Source organism: Rattus rattus, chromosome 15, assembly GCF_011064425.1.
Source record: "Rattus rattus isolate New Zealand chromosome 15, Rrattus_CSIRO_v1, whole genome shotgun sequence".
In the NCBI taxonomy this organism is placed as follows: domain Eukaryota; kingdom Metazoa; phylum Chordata; class Mammalia; order Rodentia; family Muridae; genus Rattus; species Rattus rattus.
The window spans coordinates 53,996,524-54,008,814 of NC_046168.1; the positions used below are offsets into that span (position 1 = coordinate 53,996,524).

At 46.6% G+C, this 12,291-nt stretch overlaps 1 protein-coding gene across 2 annotated transcripts in view; it reads left to right on the forward strand.

Annotated features, from left to right (window-relative positions):
- Slc14a2 (solute carrier family 14 member 2) overlaps window positions 1-7,358 on the forward strand; it is a 425,106-nt gene extending 417,748 nt beyond the window's left edge. For both annotated transcript variants that reach the window (XM_032885572.1, XM_032885573.1), the window contains 2 exons: window positions 2,637-2,686; window positions 6,362-7,358. In XM_032885572.1, the coding sequence (XP_032741463.1) occupies window positions 2,637-2,686; window positions 6,362-6,562 (251 nt within the window). In that variant the 3' untranslated portion in view covers window positions 6,563-7,358. The remainder of the gene's footprint in view (window positions 1-2,636; window positions 2,687-6,361) is intronic.
- The last annotated feature ends 4,933 nt before the right edge of the window (window positions 7,359-12,291 follow it).

A 12,291-nucleotide genomic window follows, 5' to 3' on the forward strand; every position in this document is an offset into this window, starting at 1 on the left:
TCTTTCTGACCAAAATATTTGAAACAGAGTTTCTATTTCAGTACAGCCGTGGATGCTAAAATGTTACCAATTAAGGTTTAAAAAAATAGTTTCCAATAAAAAAATTCCAGAAAATTTTTCTAATATAGAGAAGCTTTCTGAGCCATATATTCATATATTCATTTGTCTCTTTAAGATAGTTCGGAGAGATACTCTTCTTTTCATCTAGTGGTGACTGCAAAGATGGGGAAAATGTATTCTAAACAGAACGTGACAGGGAAAACTGAAGTTTTTCTTTCTATCTTCTTAAGAGTCATTTTCTGCTCTACCAAAATTATCAATACAGGGTTGGCATAGTATAGTTACTTAAGAAACTGTAATTGTCATACCAACAAAATAAAGGTAGCCATTCACAAAGTACTTCCGTAAAGGACAAAGTCAACATTTTATCTCATTCAGTCCCCCAAAGTCTGTTATTATTCTGCTTTGCAAGGGACACGCCAATGAGCAGGGCTAGGACAGGGTGATAGAGGTGGAGCAGCTTGAATGGTGCCCAAGGCCAGGGTCATACAGTGAGGGCCAACAAGTCCTGGGTACCTCCTCTCCATGTCCAGTGCCAGTCTTGCCAAAGAGATTAAGTAGCTCTGTGTCATTTGTGACCCAGTGGCCCTCAGCCAGGGACATTTTGCAGTATCTGATGACATTTTTTATTTGCCACACCTAGGGGAAGGAAGGAGTGCTCTTGGCATCTTATCTGTAATTGTGTTGAATATCCCATAATGCACAGCGCAGGCCAGACCCTTAGTGTGTGGATACTCTCCCTGCCCCCATTTCACAGATGGACAATTAAGGCTAACATAAACAGAGCAGAGGCCCAGCCAGACTTGTGAAAGAGTGCTAACTGCATGGCGCCCACTCTTTCCCACAGTCCCTTCTCCCTCTCTATGTGAAAGACTCAGAGAAGAAAAGCCCTCTCCACAATTACACACCCAGTTTGGGGCTTAGATGGGCAAAGTGGAAGACTCCTTCCACCAAAGTCCATTCTACACGATCCCCAGGATACATGATCCCCCTCCCCACAATCCTGACAGCCTACACTCTCTGATTCTTTCTTTCACATATTCAAGATCCTTCCTGTTCTGTCATCCTATGACCACACATGAGCATGCAGAAGGCCTTCCGGAGATCTTGATATGACAGATCAAGTTTGACTAAAAATAAAGTAAGAGTAGAGCCAAGGAAATGTAAGAGTGACTCTATCCTGGGGATGATGTAGACCCTGGGGATGACGGAGCAGTCAGGTAGGGTGGGGCTTAGAAAGGGTCACTCTCTGAAGCCTCTGCCTTCACAGGCCAAGCCTGGAACTGCCCTGTGGATCTCACATCTCCTCTACATTCTGTGGTGTCTATGGTACTTGGGTTGTCCCCTCTGTTGACCCCATAGCATTCTGAGAAGCTGCAGTGTGCAGTGGTTAGAGCTCCCTGCAAGAACCAGACGGTCAAGACTCTGCCACTGTCATACACACAGTCCTAGAAAGTCACCTCAAGTCTCAGTGTCTGATGCAAACAGTGCTCCCTCTGTGCGACCATCGTCACAATGATGTCAGATGAATGACTAATGCAAGAGCAGTAGTGATATCTAGGAATTGCCTGGAAGGTTTATTCCTAGTTCTCTGTTGTCAAGGAAAGGGTGTCCGGGCCTCCAAGTCCTCTAGCAGAAACAAGTGACCAGGTGAGAGGGACACAAGAAGCCGTTGTCTGCTTCAAAGTCTGCATCATACAATCTATTCCTGAACCTATTCTGCTCTGTCATCTCAACTCTCCAGCTCTGAAACAATGCACTTCAACTCTCAACCATGTGGCACTCTATCATTATTTACTCTGTCTGGACCTGGCATATGTGTGTGTGTGTGTGTGTGTATGTGTGTGTGTGTGTGTGTGTGTGTGTGTGTGTGTGTGTGGTGTGTGGTGTGTGGTGTGTAAAAACCACTGCTTACCTAGAGGGAATGCTGAACAGCTTGGCTGGTGTTGTCACTGGCTGGCCATACAGCAGCTCTAATAAAGGTTAGCTCTCCATAATATTTTAGGGGCAATTGGGACAGTCTCTTGTGAGAATGCAAAGCCCAATTACCTTGGCCCATTTTACTGCCCTCCATTTTCTCCTAGTCCTTGGTTCTTCCCAAAAGTCAACATATCCATGGCCTTCTCTGCACAGCTTAAAACACAGAGCAGTAGGCAGGTTCAGTCTCCCTGAAGCATTCAGGATGCTGCTTCTCCCTGGAAACCCACGTTATGCTAATGGCTCCTGATGGAATAATACAACAGGGAATTCCGAGCCTGACTTGCTTTTGCTTTATTGTAAAATTTTCATTTATGGTTTATGCTATTAAGTGTTCCTTTACTGGAAATCATGGTGGTGGGACCCAAGAGAACTGTCATAGTTAAATTCTGCCCTCCCCACACACACTTTTTAAATGAAGTTCATCTGCCATCTTAGCTGTGCTGGCATTTTCCTGGAATTTAACACGTTTAAAGCTGCAAGGCAGTGGGAATGAGAGATACCATTTGGGACGTAACACCGATGCAGAGGGAATGTAGACAGTAATCTGGGCAGCTGCAGAACCTTCCTAAGCTGTTTGCCGTTGTCTCTTTTTCTAGCCCTGTTTGCAGCCTACCTGGGTGCCGCCCTGGCCAACATGCTGTCTGTGGTAAGTCACATGGGCTACAAACCACAGGTCCCCCTCTACCTCCCAAATGCTGCATCAAACCCCTCTGCCCTTTGGCTTACGTCCTGCTAGCCACCTTAATACTGCCAGGAAGTGGGTCTCAACTTTGGGTGGATCAAATCCATCACCAGTGGCCAATCGGTCACTTTGAAGAGTAGATCTTTCAAATATAACTCCATTATAATCTACCATCCTATAGGACTAATTTAAAATCTTTATTACTGAACTTGTGCACATACATAAATTATCTGCTCACCGGGCTTGGGGACAGTGTATGTCTTTACCCCATGGTTCACGGAGAGGGTCATTGGCGATAGCTTCCAGGAACAGAAAGCTGTGAGGTAGTCATCCAAAGAGGACCCTAAGCTTGGGATTATGGGTACACACAGTCCCAGAACCACTTCTTTGCCTTGGGCCCAGTTTAGGGTGGTGTGTAAAGTAGGAACCCAGCACACAGTGGTCAGGGCTCACCTAACAAATCAATCTATTCTGCTCCACCTAAGATAAGAATACAAACAAAACTTCACATGAACAAGGATTATTCAGCTTGGGGTCATGATCCATATACCCCAAAAAGTCAAGTTCAGTCACCCATTCTTCAGAAGTGAATTTAACACAACCAAATTAATAGTGAAAAGTTAGGAATAGAGATGTGTTCAATGTGGCTACACTGGGAAGAAGGGGAAAGAGATCCAGTGACCCTCTGGGGGTCCGGAGGTAAGAAGGTCAGTAGTATACACTTCTAAGCAGTCCTGGGCAAGGTGTGGTTCTCTCAAATATTGGCCCATTATTTTCCGGGCTTTAGCCTCATCCCATAAGGTGGTCTAACAAGTTGTAAATCTCTCTCCTGGAGACAAGGCACCATCCCCATGCCCAGCCTGGCATTTTTTCTATCGTGAGACCCTTGGTGAATTTTCTATTTCTTGAGGTCTTATTCTTATATATTTAGAATATATTCAGTTCTACCAGGCTGGTTATGCAAGCAGAAATGTCACAGATCCAACATCCAGAGACAATATAGATACCCCATAAAACACCTGTGTAGATTCATCCCTCACTTCTAGCGAAAGAGAGGGTGGTGCTAGCATAGGAAGCCGAATTAGCCTTTCCCAATACCATCTTATCTCTTCCAGTGGACTGAGTCCCTCTGAGGCCCCCTGTCATGCTGTGCGTGCCTTCATTACAACTTGACACACAGCATCACAACAACTTTGGCACTCATGGGCCCTCTTTCAGCTCAGCCCATGTGCTGCCCCAGAATGGGGACCCCCAAGATTTGTATCTTAGTCTTAGAGTTTTACAACAGGAGGAGAAGATAGAAGGAAGAGATAATGAGGGAATGAAGCCCTGAGGAAGTGAGCAGGCCCACCAGGATGCTAGAATTGGGGTGAGGGCCCCTCAGAAATACTGAATGGAGGCAAGAGGGTGGACTGGGACCTCTCAGCGGCCCATCCACCCTAGGCTTTCGCCATCATTTTTGTCACCAACTGTCCTCCTGATCCATCATTTAATAAACATACCATGTGCTGCCTGCCTCAGATGAGGCCCTAGAAGAGTTGCAGGAAGCTTCGCTTCCCAGATCTTGGGGTGAACGGTGCTGAATGGCCTTCCTCTCAGCAGTGAGAGCCTAAGGACTGTGCCATTCCGTGTTGGCATTCTTCCAAACAAAAGAAAGTTGATTTGTTATGCTGGTGAGTGTCAAGAACACTAAAAAAAAAAAAAAAAAAAAAAAAAGTTTTTTGTAAATGGCCATCAACTTACCCAGAAATTTCCAACTTCATTGAGGAACATGATATAAAAGCCTTGGATTACATTTATAAAACCATTCAGTGCCTCCTCAGGAAAGCCCTATGAGCCATTACTCTTTGCCTTTCTAACCAACATATGAGCATGCAAGTCCTGGTCCCCAAAAATGCTGTCTGCCTGACAATAAAGACTGTGCCCTGAGGACCATTTATTGGGTACTTGGCACGAGCTAAGCAACAGCTCTCTGAGTGGGGTAGCAGTACACTGTTGAGGGAAAATGTCTCAGGAAGATTAAAAAACTATAATAAGGTAATCAGATCTGGGATTTGTCTACAGCGGGACTTCAGTGGATGCTTCCCAAAACACTTCATCTTATTAGAGCTTTGGGAAGACTTGTTGAGTGGAATCCATCACTCACAGATATCCCTTACAGCCTCGATTCTGGTACTATTCTCGTGGTTCCAAGTCTTGCTAACTCTGTGCTCTTTGGACTGTCACATGACAAGGACATGGCTCCAACTGAGGTTTCAGTAGTAAAATGGAGGGTGGAAGGACCGTGCAATCTGCCTCATAATTGAATTTGTAGGCTCTTGGTAAACTGTTCACTTAGCTATCTCCGGGGAAGAACGGGAGAAGTATTAAATGTTGCAGAGTCCCTCGGGGAATGCAAGGCAGGTCAACATGGTGAGACATGAGTGTGGAGGTGGGAGAACCCTTAAGAAGATGGGTAGCCATTCAGAGCCTGCCCCACATGCGGCCCATACATATACAGCCACCCAATTAGACAAGATGGATGAAGCAAAGAAATGCAGGCTGACAGGAACCGGATGTAGATCTCTCCTGAGAGACACAGCCAGAATACAGCAAATACAGAGGCGAATGCCAGCAGCAAACCACTGAACTGAGAACGGGACCCCCCTTGAAGGAATCAGAGAAAGGACTGGAAGAGCTTGAAGGGGCTCGAGACCCCACATGAACAGCAATGCCAACCAACCAGAGCTTCCAGGGACTAAGCCACTACCCAAAGACTATACATGGACTGACCCTGGACTCTGACCTCATAGGTAGCAATGAATAGCCTAGTAAGAGCACCAGTGGAAGGGGAAGCCCTTTGTCCTGCCAAGACTGAACCCCCAGTGAATGTGATTGTTGGGGGGAGGACGGTTATGGGGGGAGGATGGGGAGGGGAACACCCATACAGAAGGGGAGGGGGACGGGTTAGGGGGATGTTGGCCCGGAAACCGGGAAAGGGAATAACATTCGAAATGTGAATAAGAAATACTCAAGTTAATAAAGAAAAAAAATTTAAAAAAAAAAAGAACAAGAAGATGGGTAGCTAACCTTCCCCTCCGTCTGTGAGAACAAGCCTACCACTCAAAAGAAGCTTTCTACTGCCTTGTGCAGGAGTTTGTTTGAATCAGGTGCCTACCTTTAGTCCAATCAACTACAGCCATGCATCTCAGCTATCAAATGGTTGCCGAATGCATTTCTTCAAAGGAGGCTGATTGACAAGGCATGGAATGCCCACAGTTCCCGGAACTGAAAGTATAGACTGGCCAGGTTCCCCAAGACAAAACAAGTCTCCCACATAAAAATTCATGAACAACTAGGAAGGGTCTAATAGCTGTATTTTGGAAGGTGTGTGTTTATCTGTTACAGGATAAACTAAAGACCTGATTTCATTTATGTTAGCTATCAAGTAACTATTCCCCTCACCAACCAGCCCTTCCTGTAACCCCAGGGCTACAGGTAACAACAAGGGCTAGTTAAACACTCACAGCCCATGTAACATAAATGTATCTTGTCTCCTCTCCCTCCATGTAACCTCAGCTACAGGTAACAACAAGGGCTAGTTAAACAAACACTCCCAGCAGATGTAACATAAATGTATCTTGTCTCCTCTCCCTCCAGTTTGGATTACCACCCTGCACCTGGCCCTTCTGCCTCTCAGCACTCACCTTCCTCCTCCTCACAACCAACAACCCTGGCATCTACAAGCTCCCGCTCAGCAAAGTCACCTACCCAGAGGCCAACCGCATCTACTTCCTGTCCCAGGAGAAAAACAGAAGGGCATCGACGATAACAAAGTACCAGGCCTACGACGTCTCCTAAGCTGCCCTTTCTAAAGCTCGTCACGTAAATGCAGCCTCCAGCACCCGCTCTGCACCCCAGGCTAAATCTAAGTCACTTAACCTCTCTTCTTCCTAATATACATGTGGCTGCTATTTGGAGCCCTCAATGAGATGTGCAGCGCTCATCAAAGCCACGCTAGTTTAAACTAAATACCCACTGATGGCTCTTTGAGAACTCTCTTTGGGGGGAACTTGCTAGTCACCTCTTCCGATTATTTAGTGGTGCAAATCATGATTCCAGGAAATGCTCATTAGCCTGCCATGCGAGAGGGCTGGGTTCACTAATGAGTTCCAACTGTCTCAGGCCAGTCTTCTCCCTACACCCCCCTCACCCCACTCCCCACGCCCACCCCCGTCTCAGCCTGGGTATTTTGTTGCCAAAGATTTCTTTACCATGACAAGGAGGGACTCCAAAGTCCTTCCACCTCAGAAACATTTATTCTTTTCCACCTCCTGTAAACTAAACAACTCAGCATGGCCAGCAAGTAATTATCCTGACTTGAGTTACTTATGGAATGGCTCTCAGAGGAGAGAGGAAAATGTTAGTGTCCTGTGGAAGTTTATTCTTAGACATCTGGGAGATGCTCTAAGACTCGGGACTAGGCACCTGAATGCATTGAAAATGCCAATCTATCTTCTTTGCACCATAGAAATATTTCCAGAAACATCATCTGGTAAGGACTGACCTTTTCCAACATCCAATCATAGTGTAAGCAAACGTCTTTGCTTGTGTGATATTCAAAATCAGTAGTCATTAAACTTGAAATTTGCACGTTGGTATCTGGGTTTTCTTGCACTGGGGAGGTTTTCACACCCAAGTGTGTGTCTGGAAAGAGAAAAGGGGTATAAGAGTGGTCAGAAAAGATGTCGATTTCTCGTGAAGTGTTGTAGAGAATCTCATGGTCATGCACGTGGCTTCCTATGGTGCTGACACAGATTAAACTCCCATTACCTTTCAATGTACCTGCTTTCAGCCTTGGGCACCAAGATCACTAACCCAGCCCTTTGTGAACGGCCAGTCATTTGTTACCTAGTTACTCTGGGTGTGTTACAGTCATCCTTCCTAGAAAGTCACTTAGTCCAGCATTCCAGGCCTTCTCCAGAGGAGCAAGAACCTTTTCTTTTTATTTTTTATTGGATATTTTCTTTATTTACATTTCAAATGTTATCTCCTTTCCCTCCATATCCCATGCCCCCTCCTGTTTCTATGAGGGTGCTCCCCTCCCATCCACCCACTCCCTTCTGCCTCCCTGCCCTGGCATTCCCCTATACTTGAGCCTTCACAGGACCAAGGGCTTCTCCTCCCATTGATGCCTGACAATACCCATCCTCTGCTACATAAGCAGCTAGAGCCATGGGTCACTCCATGTGTGCTCTTTGGTTGGTGGTTTAGTCCCTGGGAGCTCTGGGGGTTCTGGTTGGTTGATATTGTTGTTCTTCCTATGGGGTTGCAAACCCTTTCAGCTCCTTCAGTCCTTTCTCTAATTCCTCCTTGAGCATCTGCCTCTGTATTTGTCAGGCTCTGGCAGAGCCTCTCAGGAGACAGCTCTATCAGGCTCCTGTCAACACAACAGTGAGACCTCAACACACTCTTCCAGCTCAGCATGATGAGGTGCTGAGGTAACCAAGGACTCAGGGCAGGGGAGATGGCTCAGTCGGTAAAGTGCTTGCTACACAAGCATGAGAACCCGAACTTAGATTCCCATGCACACATAAAAGGCATATCATGGCCCGCACCTGCAGTCCTGTGAGATGGGGAAGGCAGATTCTCGAAGCTGGCAGTCCAGCTAGTCTTCCCGAATTGGCGAGCCCCTGATTCCATGCAGAATGATAAAGACAGCAATCCGACTTCCATTTCAGCCTCCATTACACCACACACACACACACACACACACACACACACACACACACACACACACACGAAAACATACATGCACATATGGCTGAGGGGTTAGGTGAAAGCAAGAAAACAGACTAGAAATGCACGTTTAAGGAAGAAAGGTACAACTACATTTTACCGAAATCCACTTAAAAAAAAAAGAAGCTAGTTTCAACATTGATATTCTTATTTCTCTGTATGTCAGAGATCCCTGCCATTTTTTTTTATCACCAGCCAAGAGCACTGAGACGTATATTTCCCCTCCAGATCCTGTCCAACCCCTTATAACTTTCCCAGGAAAACAGAGCACTTCTCCAAGCAGAAAAGTCCTCCACATAGGAAAAGGAAATGACTCACACCCCAGAGCTGCCTCTGAGTTTGTGATCACACCTCGAGGCCAAGAAGGTCCCAGGCTGCATTTTAACGACCGTGGAATTATGGTTCTCCAAGGATCAAGCATTCGGGAATTTCACCCAAAGGCTGTTTATGCTCAAAAGCTTACTCAGCTGCCCCTCGACCACGACGTGATGACATCTAGCCGTTAAAGAATGGGTCCTTGTGCGTTTCCACCAAAGTTGTGTAATCTGATTTTATTAAGAGTAGGAACCCTTCCATGCCTGTGCCATTTTGATTCCTGACCGCTAATAAAATCCTTCAGCTGTTCTGAGTACTTCATTAGCGTCACCTACAAAGCAAGCCGCATCGGCCCAGCATTCCAAGAAAGGAAGAAACAGATGGGGCGAAAATGCCAATGAAAATATACGACATCTATGAGATCCCAAAACAGACTGTCAAGGCCAGCAGTTCACTTAAACACCAGAGGTAGGGAGCTGTAACCTGCGTCACCAAGCATTGACAGTAGCTTTGCAGGTGAACAGTCCTTCAACAAGCCACCCAGTGACATCATCCTGATCACTGGAATCAGCCCTAGTGAAACTCTACAAATTCACAATACATATATATATATATATATATATATATATATATATATATATATAGAGAGAGAGAGAGAGAGAGAGAGAGATAAATATATATAATTGTATACACACATGTACAGACAAAAAATCATATTAGACCATGGGACATATATAAGTAAAAGAATAAAGTATAAAATAAAAAATATACACACTTTCATTCATTCACAACAAAGTTCTTGTATGAACAATGAAGTTGATTTACACAAGGCTGAGACATGTGATTAACTCAACTCTCTCATGAAAAAAAAAAAAAAAAAAACTCACTCAGGGCAGACCCACCTCCACCCCCTGCCTTTGACAGCATCTGTTTACCTGTCCTGGATAGAATTTGAATTCTGTTTTATGAGTAACAAATAATACGTATACAGAAAGACAAGACTTTCCAACAGCCCAGCCCCATCGAATCTCACCTCTTACTCTGCCTTCCAACATATGTGTGGTGTTCAGGGAACAACGTGCAGACCATTCCATACTAACCAGCCCCAAACGCATCATCGGTTCAAAATAACTGAGCCCTACACAGCCTTCCGCAACCATCGTATCCTTTATGGATTCCTGCCGCACTATGTGGCCCAGTGGTGAGGCACCAGATTCCCTCACAGATCCCCCATGCCTTGGACCCGAGTCATATGATAGTCTTGGCCAGTTGAAGTCCAGTGTCTTGGGATTGGTTTGGAACGGCATATCTAACAGAGATGGCTAGGCTGCCTCCCAGGATTTGGTGTGGGTGTGGTGGCAGAGGTGAGAATGGACTTCTCTCCTATGTTCTCAGTCACGGATGCTGTGTCTCCAGAGCTACATTTTGAGAAACCCGCAAGTGCTATTTATTACAAATGAGATTCCCGCCTCCGATGAACCCTTTCCCTTTCTGTCGCGCACCGTGACGCGTTAGCTGTATGTTACTGTGTACATAGGAATTCTCCGTGTAGCCTCCTAAAAGGACACACCCCTGAGCCTCAGCTCCAAAAGTGTGGGTTCGGCAGATCCAGATGGCACCAAGAACCGGAACTTTCCCATAAACTCTTGAATGGCACAGATCGAGGCGCTGGATCAAGGTGCAGCCCTTGAGATCACCACATAGGCTCGCCAGGTAGATGAGCATCACCAGTTCCAATGCTAAGCCTCGTCCTGGACCAAGCAAGTCAGCAGTAGGCATGAACACGGCACATTTCGAATTCCCCCAAGGTGTCTTCCAGTATGTACCCGGGCTTACAAACAACTGTGGGTTCTGTTTCCTGGTCCCCAATCTGCTTCTAACGTAGTCATCCAGGAGAGCAAGAACGTTAAGCTCTCGGTTCCCATCCTCGTGGGGCATAATGAGGGACACCGGGCACCAACAAGCAGGAGGAAGCGAAAAACTCCAAAGTGAAGTCTGTTTCTCAGTAATAAACAGTTGGGGGCCAGCTCTACACTCTAACGGAAACAAAAAGAAAAAGAAAGAAACCACTAACCAGAAACATCCGGCTCAAAAAAAGAAACAAAGTTTAGCATTGGCCCCACGAACCGGCTGAGGGTGCCCAGTGAACCTGAGGAAAAGTACGCCCGCGGGGTAGTCAGAGGTCCTTCCAGCCACACTGCTGGGGCCCAGCGAGAGCCACAGGAGGACACGGCAGCCACTGAGACACAGCAGGGGCACCTGTGAGCAGGTAGGAGTGGAGGGCTGTCCCAAGGTTGGGGCTAGAAGACCGGAGGGCCCGCCATAGAGGTGTTGACAGCGGCTGCTCTAGGAAAAGGAGCCTGCGGCATGGAGACGCAGGTGGAGGAAGTCTCCAGTGGTCCAGTTTGGGATGAGAAGGAAGAAAGATAGAAACAGGCAGGACGCAGGAGACAGGGAAGAGCGAAAGCCTCCCGGCTCACAATACCAGAACAGAAAATAGTGGGAGAGGGAACTGACTGTTCTGATGTAAGAATGGAGGAGCACCCCCTACCCCCGGGGTTCCAGTCCTCCTGGGAGCTGCCTGGTTCACAGACTGCTGCAGAGAAGAGGGTGGCTCTCACCCCCTTCCCCTGCACTTGACTGGGTCTGTCCCAATCTCTAGTGCTACAGAGACAGTTTGTCATGCACAGACTGGCCCGAGCAGGTGCAGAGAGGAGGACTGTCAGGGGGCCCTTAGGTTGCGGCCCTGCTTGTGGGGAGCATGTAAAAATCCTGGTGTTCAGGTCCCAGCCTGGCCCCCATCTGGGCTCTAGGGTATGCCCAGGTGTGAATGGTTTTCAAAGCCCCCAAAGTGTGTCTGTGTGCAATTGAGCTGCCAAATGCCTTTGGAAGGTGAAGAAGAAGCTCTCTCATGTTATCAACATTGGGAGGGAGTTGTCAAGTGGGAGGAGCCCAGGTAGCTCGATTTTTTTTTTAATTGAAAAGATTTTTTATACGACATATTTTGATTATGGTTTCCCCTCCTTCGTTTCCACCCAGACGACCCCACCACCACCTTAATATAGAAGCAAAAGACCAGTGAGTTTTTTTAAATGCCCAAAGCATTATTAGGGGGAAAAAGGATCCAAAATACCACTGAGTTGTTTTGTGTTGGCCATCTACAATGCGGCCTTTTAGTGTGGTTTGCATAGCCAGTGAGACTTCCTTGAAGAATCTAACCTTACCTTTGCAAGTGGCTGTCAGCTGGAGACAGTCTTGATTAGGAATGGAAGTTCGTCTCCACTTCTGTCAGTGCTGGGACCAAGCCTGGTTTGGACTGGCACAGGCTTTGTGTGGGCAGCAGGGTTTTTGTCTGTGGAAAGTTGTTTCTGTCTCAGGGGTGGGAGATGAGAGATGGCCGGTGACTACTAAAGTCTTAAATTCTGGTTCTGGGCATTTAAGCCAGGCTCCTGACTCTCTGACAGACAAGAGGAAAG